We start from the raw sequence: 19,563 nt of genomic DNA on the forward strand, positions 1-19,563 counted from the left end.
TCCTTGAATCATCAATATTATTCTGTTTTAGAAACAGTCATTTTGCAACTTCTAAAGTATTCACGTGGACGTTTAACGCTAGCTTGGCAATATTGGTGTCCGTCACGTCACCTTTCGCAATAAGTGAGAAACTAGTGGAAAGAAAGATGAAATAATTATGTGGCAATATTGAAGAGAGTAAGAATGAGGTATTAGTGATCTCTGTAGCAAAAGTCTTAAAATGTGATGCAAGTGCAATGTAGTACGTTATCTTAAAGCTAAAGACGTTACGCGTCAAGAGCTACACTTTCTCTCGTTTAAATCAAATTTCAGGTGGAAATAATGGAAATAAAATGAGTTGACAATTGATTTTCAAAATTAGGACTTATTTATTATTTTACACATAATATTAATGGAAGAGTAACAAAAAGGAAAGGAAAAAATTGTACTAAAATTAAATTAAATTTAACGCTACACAGCCTGGTTCCTCTCATTCTTCTTGAGAGTGGACGAAGTAGTATCACAATGAAAATGGTTTTAAATGAAGTTTTGAGAAAGCATCATTATATTTTTTGTATGAAGTGAGAAAAAAACGAAAGTTATTTCCTGTAATCATGGATTGGAAGAATGTAATCTAAAAAAACTGAGGATTTTTATTTTCATCTAATAGTATCGAATGATTTTGAAAAAAAATTGTGGCTCGAACAATAAGCCCGGTAAGAAACATGAATATCAAAAGCAGTAGTTGGCTCTAAAATATTAAACGTCCAAGCACTTTCATCGCTCTCCAAATGTCACCGGATTTCGTTCAAATGTTTTTAATTAGCTCATATGCGAGCTAACGAAGCAACAAAGCCAAATACTTTTTCGACGTTGAAACTCTTAAACCACGTATCTGATTTTCGGTGTTTTGAAATTTCCGCTCTCACTTTTTTTTTTTTTTGAAGGGGAACAGTTTAACATCATTCCTTGAAGTTTCCACAGAATTCCCCAGCACAGAGAGGAAAAATCGGAAGTTTTTAAGCTCGGACGTTGCGTCTATTTAACAGTGGCGTGGCGTGAATTGCGATATATATCGATCGTTATGCCATTTAAACCTATGGAAAAGGATCGATAAACAGGGTGTTCGCAGCGAACACCTTAATAATCGATTCTTTACCATAGGTTTAAATGGCGTAACAATCGATGTATCGCGATTCACGCCACGCCACTGCTATTTAACAAACCAGCATGACATGAAGACTTCAAAGGCGCAAACAAAGATACTTGGTTTGGAAGTTTCGCCGTCGATTTAGAAGGGTAGAGATAACTATGAATACAAATAAGAATAAATGTACCAATGTATAAGCATATATACTTCGACCAGTGGCGTGGCGTGAATCGCGATATATCGATTGTTATGCCCTTAAAACCTATGGCCAAGAATCGATTATTAAGGTGTTCGCTGTGAACACCCTGTTTATCGATCCTTTTCCATAGGTTCAAATGACCTATTAATCAATATATCGCAATTCACGCCACGCCACTGACTTCGACAGCGCCGATGAAAAGGAAATCAAGTTTCTCGCGTGAAAATTAAGGGTTCGGCTGCTGGTTAGCTATGTGTGTGATGATAATTGACTCGGTCTCTGTTAGACGGGCGCAAGTCGAATACATCATGAGCCAGGGCTTTCCTTCATCCTGCAGGGCGCTGAGGCTCACGAGTTTTAATACCTACGTCCGTCTAACAGAAACCGATTCAATCATGGAGAATTTCAAAACCACCAACGATCAAACCCTCTCTCACCAAAAAATAGGCGCTTCCCTCCCACGATACACAATCCACAAATGGTAAAGCCACAAATTTTGCCGACAAAATGTCAGGTTTGGCACATCATGAGCATGAAAGACAACTGAAAGAGTCTTTTACTCATCAGTTCCTCTCTGCATGAAGAGAGGTATCCACCGCCCCGGCAAAGCACCGCAACCTCCGATGGGTTGCTGATTTAGGCAGTATCGCTCAGTGGCGTGGCGAGAATGATCGATTTTCGATATTTCCCTTTGAAGCTATGATGAAGAATCGATTATTAAGGCGTTCGTTGCGAACACCCCGTTTATCGATCCTTTTCCATGGGTTTAAATGGCAGATCAATCGATATATCGCAAAGCACGGCACACTTCTAGTGTCGCTCATGAATAGCGAGGCAGAGCCTCCGAGAAATGGACTACATTTTGCAATTTGGGCCTATAAATTCTGGCTCATCTGAAAAAACACTTATGTGCATAGGGAAACTAATGGCACATACGTTGTTTTTAAACCGGGCCGGAATTTATAGGTCCAAATTGCAAAATGCAGTCCAAATATTTTATCTCGGATTTTAATAAAACCAGTGTGTCTCGCAAGAAACTTTTCGCCGTATATCCTACAAAAGCTTTGCTTGAAACAGGACGTTGAAACCAGATCTGAAATTTTCACCAAATCCTTCACTTGATCTCCAACGATTCTACCAACGTAGAACTGATTGGATAATTTATCTTCTTGTCTGGTGCTGCACAAGGTTCTCATATTTGTCTATAGAGCAGATGATCGGTAGATAGAACTGTCTTCTGTTGTCTCATGAAACGCCCTGAGAACACCTTACTTTTGAGTATTTTCAGTATACAATGCTTCAGATCCTCGTTCAGAGTCTAATAAGAACTTGGCGGAGGAACCCATCCACCGAACGCAGCCTCCAGCTCCTCTGCCACTTGGAAACACAGTTTGTCTTGGCCTGGACCTGCCACAACCTGCGAATCAAAATTCAAAATATTTTTAGCGAAAATATCAGATTTAGTGCAGATTTTTCCTGGTTTCAGGAAAAACAGGAAGGAGTCATTAAGGAAGGAATTTATCGCTAACCATCATCAAATAATTTATCAAACTTACGTCTTGCATCTATATTTCTGGGGTTTTTTTCACTAATATAATGGTGATAGATTTTCCTCGTGACATTAACATCAGGCTAAAACATTATACTGACGCAAATCTAGGTACAAGGTTTTTTCATTTTTAAAGTAATTGATACGAACTTAAGAGCTTTATACCATAACTAGGATATGGTGAACAGTCAAGGATGTACACTGTTCAGTCATCTCCATCATTTCAAATGATTTTTATATTTGTAAAAATATCTCAAGAGATGGGTTACAACATCAGTTAGCTAAATTTTAATTTTAATTTGCTTGGTATATTTGGATTTCTAGGCTGGAGAGGCGAATACTTGTCAATTAAAGCTTACACAAACTTTGATTCTTTTCAACATTATATTTTAAGCCACTCAATAGACGGGAACACAATTCAAATTTGACAAGGTGCTGCGGTTATTTTAGTGAACCCCTGGTAAAAATTAGCGATAGGAGCTGCGTTTCAAAATACCATAGGAGTTCTTATAGCCGACTGAAGAGGACGATAGAAAATCATATAGCTGGCTGTAGAAAGTAGCAAAAATCATACGGTCGGGCATAATCCATACAGAGTGTGCAAACATTTCAAAGTCATGAGTTGAAAAACGCTTACTAAATATTAAATTTTAAATATTAAATCGAGATTAAATATTAGAGCCTAACACAAAGCGGAGCGGCGGCGCACTGGCTCCTACAAACCCAACAAGGATACTTCACGCATTGCGCAATGCGTGAAGTATCCCTGCTAGGTTTGTAGGCGCTAATGCGCTTTTCGCGCTGGTTACCTGCCCGCCGCGCCGCCGCAGCGTGCCACGGCGCTTGAAGCAACTATTTCACACCAGAGGTATTGCACAGTATCATACGAAATTGAAGGCGCTCCAACATATTAGGAATGGCAGGCATCCTTCAGAAGTGCGCAGCTTTCCTCTCAAATTAAATCAAGATACTGCGGCCCAAAAAGAGAGCGGTAGTCCAAAAACTCACTAAGTCCTAGCATCCGTAATTAGTAACGTTTAGCATACACTTTATCGCCAGGCTGTTGCTTAATCGCCATCGGCTATAAAAGGCTGTAAGAAATTGTGTTGCCGGCTATAGAAGCTATTGGAAATCTTACAGCCGGCTGTGGGTCTATGGTATTTTGGAACACAGATTCTACTGCCAATTTTTACCAGGGACCATTAGGATAAGACTTAAGTACATAAAACATGGCTCCTTTCTGGTACCTCAAAGAATCGAAAATATGAGTAAGTACCTGGAGACCGATTGGAAGACCCTGCGAGTTAAGTCCTAAAGGCACGTTGGTCGCTGGTAAATGAAGAATATTGAAAAGAAAGGCTTGACACGTGAGTGTTTGCTTCAGTGGGAAAAGTCCATGGTAAAATGCTGGTTGAGCACTGGTTGGGCACAGGAGAACACCATTGTCTTTCAATAGATTCTGAAAAAAACGGAAGTTTTTGAGCAAATTGCGCCAGAATTAGTTTCAATTTCTCAATATTGAGCTAAAGTTTGGCTAAAATTAATTAAGCTAATAGTTAGTCGAGAAAGCAGCTACTTGGAAGGAGCATGCCATGACCCCGTAGAAAATGAATATATTTATGAATATATTATACTTTTAACCAAATTATAATTAAAGCGAAAAATATGTACACTGGAAAAAAAACACATTGGATCCAGAGTCCAGACTCTTAAAAACATCGACAAGAAAAAGTACTCTTGATTCAATCAGAATCTAGCTTAAATCAAGAACCAAGCCTCTTAATTTAAGCGGATTTCGTTTTGATTCAAGCAAAAATCCAATTGAATCAAGAGTATTTTCTCTTGTCAATGTTTTCAAGAATCTGGACTCTAGATCCAGTGTGTTTTTTTTCCAGTGTAGGTACCTCACGTTACAGTTTAATGATTATTTTAGGTGTATACTATGCTTATAGTTTTTTTTTTTGTTTTTTTTTTGTTTTTTTTTGTTTTTTTTTTAAAAGAAAAGTAAGTAACCAAAAGTTTCCATTGAATTTCCTGTAAATTTTCTTCCCTCGCACTCTAAAGTAATAACACAGATTCACAAGGAAAGATATAAATTAGTTTTCCTTAAAGAAAATGAAACAACCGGAGATTTTTAAACGATGCAATTAAAATGAGAGATTTATTCACATTGACCGATCGATATTCAAATGTAGAAATATCCACTATTGCAGTAACAATTCTTGTCCTCATTTGAGTCATCGTCGACCGTGAAAAACGGTTCCCTCCAAATATGTCTCATCTCTATAATAATCAAAGTTTCATTTAAAACGTGATAAAATTGTGAGCTGTAGGATAGGATTACTTACGGTGAGTTTTTTCTTGAGTGTTTCAGCCTCTACTACGTACATTTCCCTCCGTTTCTTGGGTATGAAGGCTTTGAATGTGAGAAGCGCCGTGAAATGGATCGTCGCGAGTGTGAACGTTGGTGCTCCGAGGATGAATTTAACGGCCTCGTGAGGCAAGGAAAACTGAAAATCGAGAAATGACAACACGGTCAATTGGCGCTTAAAATAAGTTTGGTTGCCTCATACATATGTATAAAGCAGTCCCATGTCCAAAACACACTTATTCATGAGCCCGCGAAGATTGATCCGGGGGGGCAACGGAAACATTCACTTTCAACATTTTGAAGAGAAACGCCGAAGTTGACAGCCTCGATAGATCCTTTATACTTTTATTAAAGTAGAGGTATCGCAGTGGCTGCCGAGGAAGGATAAAGCTGAAAGCCTGAAAAGCCCCCTCCCGGGATCCCGAGATTTTTTCAATATTTTGTAGTTGATGACGTTTAATTTACGGAAAAGTTTGTTTTTTTGGCGAACGGCGGTACTCGCGCCTTAGAGCTTCAAAATGGAGGCGTAAACTTGGACCCGAGGACGAAAATCCAAGAAAATTCTCGTTTTTCAGTGTTTTATATCGATGGTGTAAGTTCGTAACCGCCTTTATCATTTGCGGTGATAATCCCCACTCCTATTTTATTTATCCAAGGAGAACAATTTGACATCATTCCTTGAGGTTTTCACAGAATTTTCTTCGCAACGAGGGGAAAAATCACGGCAATTTTCAAGAAATACCGTTGAGGAGTTTTCCATTTAAAAAGTAAAATTCGGCAGGAAGTCTGCAACGTCGCAAACGCAGATACGTCGCTTGGGGGATCTACCGTCGATATTTTCTACAAGCTTTGGTTCCTGAAGTAGTGCTATCAAATTAACTGCAAATCACATTATCTCACCTTTATTGACATGTTGTTGAGAGTTTTATTGACGGATTTCAGTATCGATCCAAAGAAACTAGCCAAACTGATTTCGGTCGAATCGTCCCACTCTGGAAGATCTGCCTGTAGATTGAAAAAAAAAAAAAAAAAAATAAGGCACATTGTTAATTGAAAAAAAAAACCAATGCGAGACTATTAAAGTCCTCTGAAACTTTGATTTGACGAAGAATTTTTATAAACCTGTATACCTACGTCAAAAGTTTATTATTCCTTTTAAATGACCAGAGAATGGACCATGGGACGTAGGATAAAATATTAAAGTATAGATCTCTAGAAGATATGTTTCCTATAGGTCCATCAGAAGTTGACGGAAAACACGTTCAACTTATCGAATACTGCCGAAATTACTCGTAATTGATTGGTATGAGAAAGTATACCATTTTGAATTACATCAGAAACAGAAAACTCAAACTTCCCACCTGAAAAAAATCCACGATGAACGTAAAAAAAATTAACCGTTAAAAGCAACTTATACATCAGATGAGTACTTAACTGAATCTTAAGTTCACACACATTTCGTCCTCTGATACAAGGTACCTTAAATATACCGTCGATATGCCGGCTTATACGCGCAACATCAAACAATCAGTCTATTATAACGTCAAAACATCGCCTGTTGATAAATTATTGATCTATTAAAAATTATTATTTCCATATATTTCTATGCCACTCACGCTGTTGTTCCTCTTCTGCCGTTTTACCAATTTTTTTGGTGGCAAATTCTGTATTTAAATTGCAGAAGTGTGAATCGCCGAAGTTGGTAAGGTACCTCCATGAAATAAATATACTTCTACTACTAATATACCATTATCATCCCTCTCCGATGGTAAATCTGAGTTGAATCACGCTGATCTGATCTGCTGATCTGTCACGTCAGATTGAAATATTTGAAGCCATAAAACATAATATTCTAATTTAGGATGACATTCTGTCAATAAATTATTAGTCTTACCTTTTCGCATTTACAGCTTTTACTTTTAAAGTGGTTCACTGCTTGATGAATTTTCTTCTTAATTTCTCGTGTCGGTTGGTTATTCCCAAGTGGATATCCACAATTATCTAAGTAGAACACATTTAAATTGTTAACTGGAACCTGTTATGCAAATGAAAAAGAAATAACTTAATTAAGCGATCAAGGAGAGTAAATTACCGAAAAAGATCTAGTGAGTAATTAGCCAAGTCTAAGGATTGTAAAATTAGCTGCGATCAAATGAGTATCGCATATGAATGGATGAGAGAGTGAAGTGTAGCGAGAATAAGTGCTACACCGAAGAGGCTGGCTAAAAAAATGTGGAACATTTCGGCGGTGTAGTTCACAAAAGTATTAATAAAACTTCAACGAGAATAATTGCAGTTAACTCAATAAATTGAAGACCTGCAATTCTAGTATTAGGATAAAAATTAGTATCAAGTTCAATTTACAAACGGAACCCTCCATTTTCAATCATAAAATTCCGTCTATCCTATAGTTTGGCGGTTGGACCTAACGCAGCGCGCGCGACATACATGACAACGCAGCCGGCGCTGTGAAGCAACTATACGTGCTCGAGGGATGTCCGCGTTGCGTATCTAAGAATTGAAGGCGTTTTGGTTTTCGCCCTCGCAGGAGCGCGACACAGCTGACAGCACGCAACCAGCAGTGGCATGTGCGGTGCAGGAATAACTTTCATTTTGTTGCTCCTTGCCATCTCGTCTCTTTGGTTCCGTTCAGCCGCCTTACCGTGCTCTAAAGTTTTCAATGTTAAATATACATTTTTTCTAAGCCGCGTGATTTTCAATAACTAGGGAGTGCGTGACTGAACTAAGTGAGAGCAAATGGGGTTCGTCTTTGCAAGTTTTTTTTCGGGAGAGGGAGAGTGACATAAACCTCCCCGTGAATTTAAATCCAAAAATATTGAATCATCTTTTGAGGAGAAAAGATTTTTGAGATACCTTTCATCCAAATTAAGGGTAGGAAGGGTGCAATTTGTAAAATAGAGAACTCAAAGTATATCATGATATAAAATTACTCTTAAAAACCAGTTGCAGGGTCCTAAGACTCCTAAAAATAATGAATTTCTAACTAAATCCTTTTATGAAATACGTGGTTATTTTTAGGAATCTGGAAATCGGAGTCAAACATTTTTGTGTGGGTCCAAAACACTCGCCTTAAAGAAGGGTGAAGGTTAGAGGAAAAAGAGGAAAAAATCCCTTTTACCTCATTTTTCTAGAGAAATGAAAGACATTTTTTTTTAAAATTTACCTTGTGATCGAGATTTAACGACGATGCTTTATCACCGGCTAATATTTTGAACATTGGTGTTAGATCTTCGGCGTATCGCGTCATTGGACCAATACATAAAACTTTTTGGAAATCTGGGCTTGGATCGAGCGGGAAATGACCAGTCAAGTCAATAATGCCTGCGAAATAAATGCTCAGTTAGTGAAAAAGAATGAAGCAATTACTATAAATAATATAAAAAATCTATTTGTTGATGAAAAGAAAACTCACGGGTACCTTGTAATGTGGAAACTTGAGCTTTATTGTCCATGCATATATACTGAATTTTTAATATAAAAACAAAAGTGTTTTTAATTCATATCTAGACATATAATTAGTATATATCGACGGTGTAAGTCGGCAATCACATAACTTAATAGTGGTCATTCAGCGGCGCGGCGGCTAACTAGCGTGACACGCGCGCCTACAAACCTAACAGGGATACTTCAAGCATTGCGCAATGCGTGAAGTATCCCTGTTAGGTTTGTAGGCGCTAGCGCGCGCGCGCGTGTCACGCTAGTTACCCGCCGCGCCGCTTCAAGCAACTATTTCGGGGCACACCTCATACCGCATGCGAACGGGAAATTTGTTACTAACCAGGTGTTGGTTTGTGCCCATAGACTCCGTTGAACATTGCAGGAACCCTGATTGAGCCACCCATGTCTGATCCGATTCCGATGACTGATGCTCCAGAACCAAGGAGAGCTGCCTAATGGACAAAAGAGTTCTGTTGGTTAAAAATGTGTTTTTGGTTGATGATAAAGTTGAGCGTGCTATTTATTACTGATGATGCTTTAACATAGCTGTTTGACTCGTGGCATGATCAATTAAAATTCTCATGATATTTTTGGTTAAAAAATTGACTCTCATGTAAAATTTTATAATACACAGTTGGATTTATCAGTTAATAAGTTCAACATCCACTCTAAAGCTAACGAAATGAGCTTGAAAGTATGGTAGTTGGTCCCTAAGGAAACGACGTGATGAAGGTTTATACCACGCGAACACCCGAGAAATATGGTTCCCATGGACTATGTGCCACAATTAATCCACAAAATGCTTGAAAAATGTGTCAAGTTCAATCACTGCTTTTGTATCGGGCATAAAGTAGAGTCGGGTCTAATTGAAATTTGGTATTTATTCCTTTAGAAAAACAAGTTCAAATCTTAAAAAGTTCCGCAAGCCTGTGTTTCTAGACGTCGATCGACCTATGTGTGAAAATTTTACACCGAATGTAATAAAAGTTGAATAAGCTGCGCAAAACAAAACTTTCCAAGCCCTGCCTATGTTGTTAAATGATAGAAATTCATGTCGCTGCTGCTGGCGCAGAGGTGCTAATTTTTTGTGCGTAAAGTTTCTTCAAGATGGATTTAAGACAGATAGAAGCGTTCTTATACTGAGTGCCTCGGCTCTCAGTACACTTTTTCACTCCCATTTATTTAAAAAAATCACAATAAGTTTACGGTCTAAAATCCTAATAACTCAAAAAAAAAACTCCGGCTGTAGAAGCCACACTTACGGCTTATGTAGACTTACGGCCCTCTTTCCGGACTTAGAGGTCGAAAGTTCCGGGTATAGCACTCAGAGCAGTCGAAGCTACGGCTCCAGCACCCGGATATTTCAGTCTCTGAGCCCGGAACTAACGGTATGTCTATATAGCCGGTAACTTATTTTTCCAGTGTACATTACTTCATTTCAGTTTTTAACACATAGTATCCCAATTAATTTTGTACTATGCAAAAAATATTGCAGATAAATGTCTTTGGGAGTATTTACCTCTCCTCCGGAGGATCCTCCGGATGTACGGAATCTGTTGTACGGATTGTTCGTCCTTCCCGTGATGAAATTATAAGTCTCGATGGAACAGCATAATTCTGGAGTATTGGAGACTAATATCGGTATAGCGCCAGCTTTGACGAGCTTTTCCACCGCTGCACCGTTCTCCATGGCTTTCATGCCGTCTCGTAGAGTGCATCCCACACTGAACCTCATACCTGAAAAATAGAAGTAATCGTTGTCAAACACTACATGATGCTCCACCGACATAAAATTGTATCACCGTCTCAGGCGTTCTGTAATAACTGATTTATTCAAGCACATACATAAATTTAGAACTCTCTAACAGGTTTTTCGATCAGCGAAAGATGTACAGGCCTGATGTAAATTCCCGATTCGACCTTGCCGGGATTCATTTAGATGGTATTCACAGCTTGTAGTAGTCGTCTTCTCTTCATCTTGTGGGTATTCCTGTTTACATTTTGCGGTCAAATTGAAACTTTAATGGGTCAGAAATCTTCAATCCTCTTAGTGCGATGTTGCTTGTTTTTCACTTTTCTCCCTCCCCGTTCTCCCACCTTTCTTCCCCCTTTCTCCCCCCTTTCTTTCCCCTCTCTTTCCCCTTTCTCCCCCTTGTCTCCCCCTTTCTCCCCTCTCTTTCACCACCTCTTTACTCTATTTTTTTTGAAATCACAGACGGAAAATATTGAAGGTGTGTAATTGAAAAGTTACGACAGCGAGTTTCAACTTGTCCACAGTTGATATCTCCCAGTTTGTGTTTCTTTACACCTTCATATGATTCGAGTAACCTAAGTACGAAAATTATGTTCTGACTTTCTTGATCGGGTTCCATTATGACACTTAGTTACTTACTTTTTCACCCGATGCAAATATCTCGGTTGTCAAAGTTGGCGTAGTGATAGCCTAAAGTTTGACAACCGAGATGTTAACATCGGGCGAAAAAGTAAGGAACTAAGCTTCAAGCTACGAAAAGATAAAAGCAAAAAAAATATGGGTTCAGAAATTTGGCAACGTTATTCTCTCCTCTTTTAGTCCTTTAAACCTATGAAAATGAATCTACTCTTGGGAGGGATAGGTGCTCCGCCGAGAATCGATTATTCGACACAGGTTTAAATTGAGAGAAAACAATTATGTCAATTTTCTGAATTCGGCGATGAAAAAGTAAGTTGTACTTCAACACTGAAGCCTAGAGATGGAGAGGATACAAGAAGTTTGGATCCCTCCTCCAGTACAATGTTCTCAAGAAATGATCACTTCTCGAAATATTCCAGGAATTTTATGATCCTCGGACTTAAATCAAGCTCATAAGGAGACAATGACGTATTCACAGAAAAAATAATTTTACTGTAAAACCGTAATTTTAAGTAAGACTCTCACAATGACTACAAGCAAACTCTAGCCCTAAATTTATATTCGGTTGAGTTCGCACGCTATTCTGCCGTGACAGCGAAAGAGAGCAGTAAGTGCACGCTGGGATGAACCTCGAGACACATAAAAGCATGTGCTAATCATGACTCATACAGAAATGCAATGCACTTACTGCTCTCTTCGCTGTCACGGCAGAATAATGGGCTCAGTAGTTTGACGAGGCGAACCGCACGATAGCTAAAGTATTTCACCAACACAACATGGTTCATTACATTTTTTTTGGATGAGAATGATCACGTACTACAGAATATTGTTTTTATTTTGAAGATTGGCAAGATTTTCAGGACCGGAATTAAATTTTGGCTCAAGCCAATCGGGCTGAACTCAAAGCGGGTACTGTGAATTGCGTCACAGAAAAGGAAACACTGGTTCCTAAAACAAGTCAAAGGTGGAGGGAGGGGGGGGGGCGTATAAACGTTAGTTAACTGCCTGTATTAAATCTCATCGAGTAGCGAGTTTGTCTGACGACAAGTTTAGCGAGCATGGTCATTGCCGCTTTTTCGGCGATCCAAGGACAATTTTCACGGGCAATGAGCTGTTATTAATTACTCGCAACCTGTTAAGTTCGCTTTAACGGCTATCGTCCAGCCGTTACGACCCGTAATTATCCACATGAAAGTGAACTCTTATGACCGTAACTGTTGTTACTGACCATGGATTCTGAAAGCATTTGTATCTGGTTCGATATCCCAGGAGCGGAAGTTGACACTATACCCTGCGTTTTTCTGGCTCGTTTGGACCGCGTCAAGCCGAAAGGAACCAAGCCACATCTGCTATTGCCAACTTTAATTGGGCAGTTTAATTTTTTACGTGAAAACTGATGTGCGAATTTTTGAGCAAACGTCAGTAAATTTTGTGTATAGTACGAAGCAAATCACTTAAAATTTTCCAAGGCATCGGCTTAAACGTTCTCTCGTAAAAAATTAAATTGCCTCGTTAAATTTGACCATAGCCCACGTGGCTTGGTTCCTTTCTGCTAAACGCGGTCCATTTGTGGTAAATCTTGTTAGCAAATTAGAGACCAAGAGATTGCGATCTTTTTACTAATTGACGATGAAAGAATCAGTTGTGATGGGTAATCATAAAATAGAGTTTTGACAGTCAGTTAAGAATAAGTAATAGGAGAAAAAAATTCAAATAAATTATAGTTGTAATACAAAATAATTATATAAGCATATATTTGTACCTATGGAAAATATTACTGAGCATTATCATTGCCTCAGAAATATGATGAGATCTACAAAATCAAATTTTTTGCATTGGATACCAACTGAAGGATACTCCGATTAAATTAATTTTGGTGCCATTTAAAGACGTACGGTTGCATCATTTTAATCTAGCCGTTTCGCGCTCCGAGCATGTTAGATTAGAATTTTAAATAGCTTTTTCTCGAAACTGTACCTTTTAAACTAGCGAATTCAAACCCACATAATTTAAATTGAATTCGAAATGTTAAGGCCTTCTCTGTCCCAAAATATTCGGAATATACTCTTTTATTCTCTTGTAACAATGACGTAGTTCTGAGTTGTTTTGGACTAAAGTGCTTTCCCTCGTAGATATGGTCACACATTTAGACAAGTCTTTATTATATGTATCTAAGTTTTTCAATCCGATTTCCTGCTATATTTGCTCATAGGGTGACACGTATCAAATTGAATAGGTAAATAAACATTTTTGGTTTCACACGTGTGTAGAATACGGAGTTGGCTTCATTAAAAAATAATAAATAGATTCTTTGACCTGGTGGTTTTTTTGATCGCCAACTATCACTTCTTATTAAACTGTTCTATATTTAACGTTAGGAGAAAAGGAGGGGAAAAAGAGACGAAGAAAAAAATCATAGTCTTAGGAGTGGTGCTCACTGCTCAGGTATTGGCATTAAGGAGAAAAAAACTCTATGAATCAGTGGTGAGGCGTGAATGATCGATTATCGATATTTCCCCATTTGAAGCTATGATAAAGAATCGATATTAAGGTGTTCGTTGCCAACACCCTGTCTATCGATCCTTTACCATACGTTTAAACGGCAGATCAAACGATACATAGCAAAGCACGCCATGCCACTGCTATAAACTTTTTTCTTAATTTTACCATGACGAATTTTCCCCCTTTTACACATATAGAAAAAAAGACCCAAACATTTTTTTCCTCCTTCAAGATCATTCATGGTTTATTGCCCTAATGTTTGTCTACTGTAAAATTTGTGCAGTTTTATGTATACAGTGGCCGAGTGAAGGAATTCTTAATCGACCATTGATGCCATGTACAGCATGTGAGACAAACACGTGTTCTCAGATATTTACATGGGACATCTATTGGCCTTAAGGTATGCAAGCATCTTTCATTCAGACCCAATTTTTTTATAAAAATGTGAGAGTGTAATACAGTAGGCACAATTCGCGGCCTCATAAAAATGATTCGGAGTATACCTATTCATTATTTCCAGCAAACGTCTATTGCTTCCTTTCCTGTCCGTCCGTGTTAATTTTTATAACATTTCTTCAATTTTGATGAGAAGAAGTATCATGCTTGAGCCTTTTTTTTTTGCCACAAAAACGATGAATAATCGGACTTATTTGTAAAAAGAGACCAGTATTTTTTACTAACACACACGAAGGCATCTATTTGTACAGGGAAAGTAATGGCACATGTGTATTTCGTAAAATGAGCCAAAAATAGTGGCTCATTACTGCAGAATGTAGTCAAATGTAAACATGAAGCTGGTGTACTCATTTCTCCCCTCCCTCACACATTTAGTCAAGTCAATCTGGCCCAAAAAAGGGGTCTACTTTGGGAAAATCTGAGGATAAAAAAGTAAGACGGATTCCTGTGTAATTTTGGTCGCTGAATCCGATTCTGATGTTTGCCAACAAAAATTTTGCCCGGAAATGGCTGCCACCTTGAAAAAATGGCGGAAAATCACGTTTTCCCCCCAAAATCTCACTTAATTTGGGGTTTTCGACAAAATGAGTTTTGTACGTGAGTTCAAAATGATTCGGATTCAGCGACCAAAATTACATAGGAATCCGTCTTACTTTTTTCTCCTCAGATTTTCGCAAAATCAAATGCCAGATAGACTGGACTAATTTGGTATCTATAGAAAAACCTATGAGTCGATCTAGTCACTAAAAATCATAAGATTCCGAAAAATTAAGTTAGTTAGTTAGTTATTATAATTTTAAGACATTCAACATCTCAAGCTATTAACGTCTTCACAGATAATTTTGAAAATGGGAGTATAAACGAAAATTTAGATTTTTAAATTAAGAGAGGTGAAGAGTTTTAGAATTTTGGTGGTAATATTGGGTTCATCGCATGTAAGAGGGTTTGTATTTCTGTTGATTGTAGGGAATTAACGCACGTATGTAAAAAGTCAATAAAACATTCATGATCAGAGCGCGAATTTTGGGCAAAATATTAGTCACCTGCTTTCCGTCCTCACGTTATCAGTCAATGACCCAACGATTTCGGGTTTCTCCAAGAATAAGATGTAATTTCTTATTCAACTGCTTGTTGATTAAATTAATTCTATTTATGTATTTCTTGATTGCACTCCTTATCAGCTAAGATAAAAAGTAAGAGAAGTTGCCATTTTTGTCAATGTATTTGGCCGTACAAGCTTCTGAAACTCAAAAATTGGTGAAGCCGATACCTACAAAAACGGCGTAAATTTCTTGTGTTAGAGGATACGTCAGAAATTAACAGCTTAAGAACGCCGTCATAATTTGCAAATTTACCTCACTTTTTGAAGTTTAGAGCATAAAATGAAAGATGAGGAACGGGAGAGACCTTTATGAAAAATGCCTTACGACCTAAGATTTGCGAGATCAAGCAATTTTTGCACTCTTGGGATACAAATAGATGACTCAAGTGCGAAAACAAGTACCCTTATCTGCGAATTTGCAAACTTCCCTTCATACTTTATTCTTTCTTCAGAGAACAAGTCTAACGCAATTTCTTGAAATTCGTCTTGATTATTCTTTTCTACTAGCAGAATATTCCGTATAAATTTCAAGCTAGAGTACCCATTTCAAGCTATAAGGTTTACGTATTTCTCTTCAAAAAGAATAATTTCGGACTAGAAATTTTGAAAAACGCACTGAAAAAAAAACCTCCGGCTATGGAAACCGTACGTACGGGCTGTATAGACATACCGTCCGCGTGCCGGTCTCGCAGAGACCGAAAGCTCCAAGCACAGAGGCCGAAAGTTCCGAACGTAGCGCCCGGAGCAATCTAAGCTACGGATCCAGCATCCCGGAACTTCCAGCCTCTGAGCCCGGAACAGACAATATATTTCTCTATAACCCTTGAGTTTTTTCAATGCTTCATCGGAGATATGTAGTTTCGCACACTGGAAAAAAAACACATTGGATCTAGAGTCCAGACTCTTGAAAACATTGACAAGAAAAAATACTTTTGAATCAATCAGATTTAAGCTTGAATCAAAAGGAAATCCGCTCAAATTAAGAGGCTTGGTTCTTGATTTAAGCAAAAATCCGATTGAATCAAGAGTAATTTTTCTTGTCGATGTTTTTAAGAGTCTGGGCTCTAGATCCATAATGTGTTTTTTACCAGTGCACTTTGACCATAGAAATTACAAAAAGAGTGAGCCTACCTTTGAGTCCGCAGCTTTCCTTGACGGTGAAAGGGACTCCGAGAAGCGGGGTATCCCTCTCGAGTTCCTCCTCGGTTTTGACGCCGGAGTCGATCATTTGGTCAATGGTGTGGGCCTCGTCGATGGCGTTGCAGAACCGGTTCTCCGAGATGGCGTTCAGCACAGGGTTCACCTCGCGGCAGCGCACGATAAACGCGCGAACTATACGCTCGCAAGTGACCTGCAATAAATGACAGTTTACGATTTTTAGGATGAAACATCACTCTGAAAAAGTCACGGGCTGTATATGTATACATACCGTCCGTTCCGGGTTCAGCGGCCGGAGTCACGGTTGCTCGCCCGGAAATTTCGGCCTCTGAGCCGTCGTAGCTTCCGGCAAAAGTATCACAGGTGCCTTGAAACGTTTCAAAATTTCTGCCGCCATTTCATTTTGTTACAGAGAAATTGTTGCTGTTCAAAACTTTCACTGGATTTTCTTTGCGCTGCCGATAAAATTCAATGTAACTTTCAAACAGTTTCGACCAAAAATTACTCTGTGAAAAAATTAAATGGTGGCGGAAATTTTGACACGTCGCATAGCGCTTCTGATACTTCGGCCGGATTGTGACGATGTCTACATGGCCCGTAAATACAGATCTCATAGCCGAAGTTTTAATTCAGTGCAAGAATGAGCCCACAGACGTCTAGAAATCTCTATTCAATAGAGCAGCGTGGAAGCAACGCTGCGAGAATACTGCCGATGGCAGAGGCAACAAACTGCCGTATGCTCAGGAATAGAGCAGTATGAGCAGCCGTATTGATAACATTTAAAAATTTTGTCAATTTTACCTGTTGCAGTTAGTTAACGCTGACTGCGCGACTTTGAATTATCGTTAGAATTGTTAGAAATAGTGCGGCCGGCGGCAGCGAAAAACGCCTATGAGCGCCTACAATACTGCAGGAATACTTCACGCACTCCGCGTACACCGCAGCATGGCGCAAAGCGTATGTTAACCCCTACATGACTGCAGGAATACTTCACGCATTGCGCGTACACCGGAAACATTTCAAGGTTGTCCGCTACCTGTACTTTTATTCAGAGAGCGCTTATATTCTGGCAGGCTAACAATAAGTGTCCTTATTTTAGTAATTTTTTGTTTAATCAATAGGTAAAATGTACGGATTGTACCAAATATTGAATATTTAAATATGGAAAAACAATAGCTTTCGTTATGTGTTAAAGGAAGCGCAGTTGACACAAAGGGGGTGTGTGGAAGTTACGCAAGTGAAGACCTCGCAATCAATGGACCACTAGACAAGGTATACGAATTTAAGCAATCTGATACTAGATTATTACTGAGAATTTCACGCAGAACACGATTCGCGCAACGAAAATTACTGAAATCAACTCCTTAAAAGATATGAACGCTTTTATTTCTCATTACGAAGAATTTGAACTGCCCGCTCACAAGAAACTCAAAGCTCTACGTGAGTCAAATCGAGCACTACAAGGGTTTCAGCAAGCTTCTCAAACGAGTAATGTTCATTTCCCACCGTGTGTTGTTCAAACTATAAGCAATTTGCTATAAATGAGCCAAAGCGTCAAGATTGAGGTTGCCAGATTTTCATAATGCGGAGACTGTCATGATAACGTTCACCGCGCGATATGAATCACGTAGACCATTGAGTCTTCATGAGCGGGTGGTTTGATTTCACGCATCAAGAATCATTAATTATCTTCATAAGGAGTTGATTTCGGTAATTTTCGTCGTGCGCATTGTGTTTTACGTGAAATTTTGGTTCAGAAACATGTATCAGAATGCTGAAATTCGTATCTTGTCTAGTGGTCCATTTTTGAGGTAAGCTAGTACATACCTTTGGGTTCTATCAACGCTTAGTGTTAGATACGCCTATTTTGTGGCAATGTTGTTAAAAAAGAGCGTTTGAATTGCATCTCAGAGAAGTAAAAGTATAATCATTTTGCGGTCCCCCCCCCCCCCAAAAAAAAAAGAAAAGAAAAAAACGAACGGCATACGCGATTATTTTTCAAGGACGTAATCCGGATTAATAGAAGGAGAGAGTCGAAGCATCGAAAAACTATTGCAAAAAACTTTGAATCCATAGAGGATTAGCGATTTGAAAGCTTAGCACGGCACGTGTCTGAAGAAATTCCCTCCTACACAATTTGGTCGATGAAAAACTGAGAATTGGATGGTCGTCTCGTCGCTCCACTGGCGAAAGCGCGTATCTCTATCCCGCATGAGCCCAGGGAAGTATGGATTTATACGTAATACAGGAGCCGAATTTTGTCGGTCTTTCCACCGTTCTTAAATATACTTAGGCCGAGTGACATGCACTTAAATCCGGCTTAGCGCTTCTGATTGGCCGGTGATGCAGTTAAGGCTCATCGGTGAATGTTGCACCTCTTCGAGGAAGAGCCGACAAAATTCGGCCCCAGGGCTCACGTGGAAATTGAGTTACATCTTCAATCCAGCGGGGCGACCATCTGTAGCATGACGCTTGAAACAGAACGTGAATTATACTTTGTAGAAACAAAAATGACCCCAAAATGTAACGAACAGCAAACTTGACTTGAAATTGTGTTGCTTATATTCCAATGACATAGGTAAAAGTTATTCATCTTATCTGCAATTCATATATTATCTAAAAACTTCCCGTCGAAAATGGCACAAAATACTGAAGCAGGAAGATCAGCTTAATTCGCGATTATACACCTCAGGATTCGAAATGTTTGTATTTGCATGGCTAGTCGGATTCATGAATTTTTTCCACTAATATTTCATCCGTTTTTGTATTTGATGATATGATCGATGATATGTGAGTATATCGTCGCATTTCCGCTAGGTGCGATGCATTTTTTCTTCATTGATATATAAATTATTGAACTAAACCGGTACATTTTCTTCGTGTTTTAGGATGAATATTATAGCTAGTGTTTGTTTCACGTGTCAATATTATTTGAGGGGCCTAGAGGACAAGGCGCATAAGTGCAGTTTTTGAGAAAATTGAGATTCAAGTTAAACTAGTCTTCATGCATTTTTCTATGAAAAATTCGCTCTCAAATTCCAATTTTTAAGCATTAAAAAGTCAATAGGAAGTTTCTCTTCGCCATGAGGATTCGTATAATTTCAAAACTTCTAACACGTATTTCTCGAAATAGCAATAACTCCTCTTACGCACCTTGTCCTCCAAGCCCCTCATTTCTACTGCCTCGATATTGATTTCACATTAACATCCAATTGCGTCTATTTCTGTCATAGAGTACATAGAGTC

General features: G+C 38.7%; 1 protein-coding gene across 2 annotated transcripts in view; it reads right to left on the reverse strand.

The window, feature by feature from the left end:
* Nucleotides 1-348: 348 nt before the first annotated feature.
* The window catches only part of LOC109044516 (fatty-acid amide hydrolase 2), a 31,483-nt gene continuing 12,268 nt past the window's right edge, over nucleotides 349-19,563 (reverse strand). For both annotated transcript variants that reach the window (XM_072299586.1, XM_072299585.1), the window contains exons 3-11: nucleotides 16,291-16,510; nucleotides 10,227-10,444; nucleotides 9,048-9,159; nucleotides 8,433-8,590; nucleotides 7,143-7,283; nucleotides 6,149-6,253; nucleotides 5,226-5,387; nucleotides 4,154-4,336; nucleotides 349-2,745 (exon numbers count right to left, since the gene is read on the reverse strand). In XM_072299586.1, the coding sequence (XP_072155687.1) occupies nucleotides 2,647-2,745; nucleotides 4,154-4,336; nucleotides 5,226-5,387; nucleotides 6,149-6,253; nucleotides 7,143-7,283; nucleotides 8,433-8,590; nucleotides 9,048-9,159; nucleotides 10,227-10,444; nucleotides 16,291-16,510 (1,398 nt within the window). In that variant the 3' untranslated portion in view covers nucleotides 349-2,646. The remainder of the gene's footprint in view (nucleotides 2,746-4,153; nucleotides 4,337-5,225; nucleotides 5,388-6,148; nucleotides 6,254-7,142; nucleotides 7,284-8,432; nucleotides 8,591-9,047; nucleotides 9,160-10,226; nucleotides 10,445-16,290; nucleotides 16,511-19,563) is intronic.

The sequence above is a fragment of the Bemisia tabaci genome, chromosome 4 (genome assembly GCF_918797505.1).
Source record: "Bemisia tabaci chromosome 4, PGI_BMITA_v3".
Lineage (NCBI taxonomy): Eukaryota > Metazoa > Arthropoda > Insecta > Hemiptera > Aleyrodidae > Bemisia > Bemisia tabaci.